The 2066-nt window shown below is 43.3% G+C and overlaps 1 protein-coding gene across 1 annotated transcript; it reads right to left on the reverse strand.

The window, feature by feature from the left end:
• Positions 1-462: 462 nt before the first annotated feature.
• Positions 463-1743, reverse strand: LOC145158741 (uncharacterized). Its single transcript, XM_079077596.1, has one exon. The coding sequence runs from the start codon at positions 1741-1743 to the stop codon at positions 463-465; it is 1281 nt and encodes a 426-aa protein (XP_078933722.1).
• Positions 1744-2066: the final 323 nt, after the last annotated feature.

Below are 2066 nucleotides of genomic sequence, written 5' to 3' on the forward strand. Positions count from 1 at the left end.
GCCCAGCGCAGTGCGCGGATCGCACAAAGTAGCACGCGGGTCGCGCAGACCTTGCAGTTAAGTCTTGGGCCAATGTCGCTTCATCACACTTAGCCACGCAACCCACCCGCGCAACAGCACGCGGGTCGCGCAACCCGTTGATCATGATCTTCATTTTTGCTTCATTTTTCTTCGTTTTTTCACCCGTTCTTGCTTTGGAACAACTTGCACCGGGCTCACCCACTTGCTATCCGAGATTGGATAGATCATCCCCGCATCAAGAAGCTTCAATATCTCTTTCTTCACAACTTCCATCATAGGCGAATTCAATCTTCTTTGTGCGTCCCGGCTTGGCTTGCATTCATCCTCCATCAAGATCTTGTGCATACAAGTGGAGGGGCTCAATCCCTTGATATCCACAATCGTCCAACCCATTGCTTATTTGTGTTCCTTCAACACTTTGAGGAGTTGATCTTCTTCACATCAGGTTAAGTGAGTTGAAATGATGACCAGAAGAGTCTTGTTGTTTCCCAAGTATGCATACTTCAAGTGTTGGGGTAGGACTTTCAATTCTAGTTCCGGTGGTTGAACAAGAGAGGGTCGCAATCTTTTATGGGTTTGAGGTAGCTCGATTTTCTTCACACTGAATTGAGTGGTTTTCTTGATCTCCAAATTGTTAACCAATCTTTCAACTTTGGGGTCTAGTGAGTAGAGCTTTAACTTCTTGGCTAGTTTTCCACAATCAAATCCTTTGCTCAAAATCATCTCCAACATGTCGCCATTAGACAATTCAAACAGTTCTTGGGTCAATGGTTCAACAACATCAACAAAACACAAAGATGAAACATCACTAGGATATCTCATAGCATCGTAGATATTGAAACTTATTGTTTCCCCATCAAACTCCATCGTTAAGCTTCCCGCATACACATCAATCTTCGTTCTAGCCGTCTTCAAAAATGGTCTACCAAGTAAATTTATACCCAACTTGGAGGACACTTGTTCTTCTAAATCAATAACATAGAAATCCGCCGGGAAGACCAATTGGTTCACTTGCACCAAAACATCTTCCAAAACACCACTAGGAAAGACACTCGATTTATCCGCAAGAGAGATTATGACTCCGGTTTCACTTAAATGCCCGACATTCAATGATTCATACACCGAATAGGGCATGACAATGATAGAAGCACCAAGATCAAGCATAGCGCTACTAAAAGTGACATCTCCAATCTTGCAAGGAACCGTAAACATTCCGGGATTTTTGCATTTGGGTGGAAGTTTCCTTTGTAAAACCACGGATGCGTTTTCATTCATCGAGATTTTCTCGTTTCTCTTCAACATCCTCTTGTTGGTACAAAGCTCTTTCAAAAACTTTGCATATCTAGGGATTTGCTTGATGGCATCAAGTAAAGGGATTTTGACTTCCACCTTTCGGAAGGTATCTAAAATCTCTTTCTCCTCCATATTCTTCTTCGAAGTCGCAATTCGGGAAGGGAATGGCGGTTGAGTGACTATTGGCGTCACTAAGGGAATGGTCATCTTCGGAACTCCGACTTGTGTAGTATTCTTGACAACGGGATCCTTAACGGGAGTGATCTCTATTTGGTCCTCCTCTTCCATTGGCCTCTTCTTTGAACTACTTTCTCCGGTTTGTTTACCACTTCTCAAAGTCACCACATTGACATTTGGGTTCTTTTCGGTTTGAGAAGGCAATTTCCCACGGGACTCCAACTTGCTTATGGATGTAACTATATCTCCCATTTGTGCTTCAAGGTTGGAGATAGTAGTTCTTGTCTCTTTTTGGAATTGTTGGGTACTAGTGGCTAAGGATTTGACAATGTCTTCAAGAGACATTCCGGATCTACTTGGTTGGGATTGAGGAGGTTGTTGATGATGATGTGGAGGGTGCGGTTTGGGCTGATAGTGTGTTTGTGGATGTTGGTAATGAGGTTGTGGTGGTGGATAGGAAGGTCTAACCATTGCATTTTGAGCCAATGGTCTTGGGTTGTAGCTCATGTTGGGGTTTGGCTTCCAACTTGAATTGTAAGCATTTTGGTAACCGGATGGCTTGTTGTGGTAGTTTT

The sequence above is a fragment of the Lactuca virosa genome, chromosome 2, assembly GCF_052849685.1.
Source record: "Lactuca virosa cultivar CGN04683 chromosome 2, Lactuca_virosa_CGN04683_v6, whole genome shotgun sequence".
NCBI lineage: Eukaryota > Viridiplantae > Streptophyta > Magnoliopsida > Asterales > Asteraceae > Lactuca > Lactuca virosa.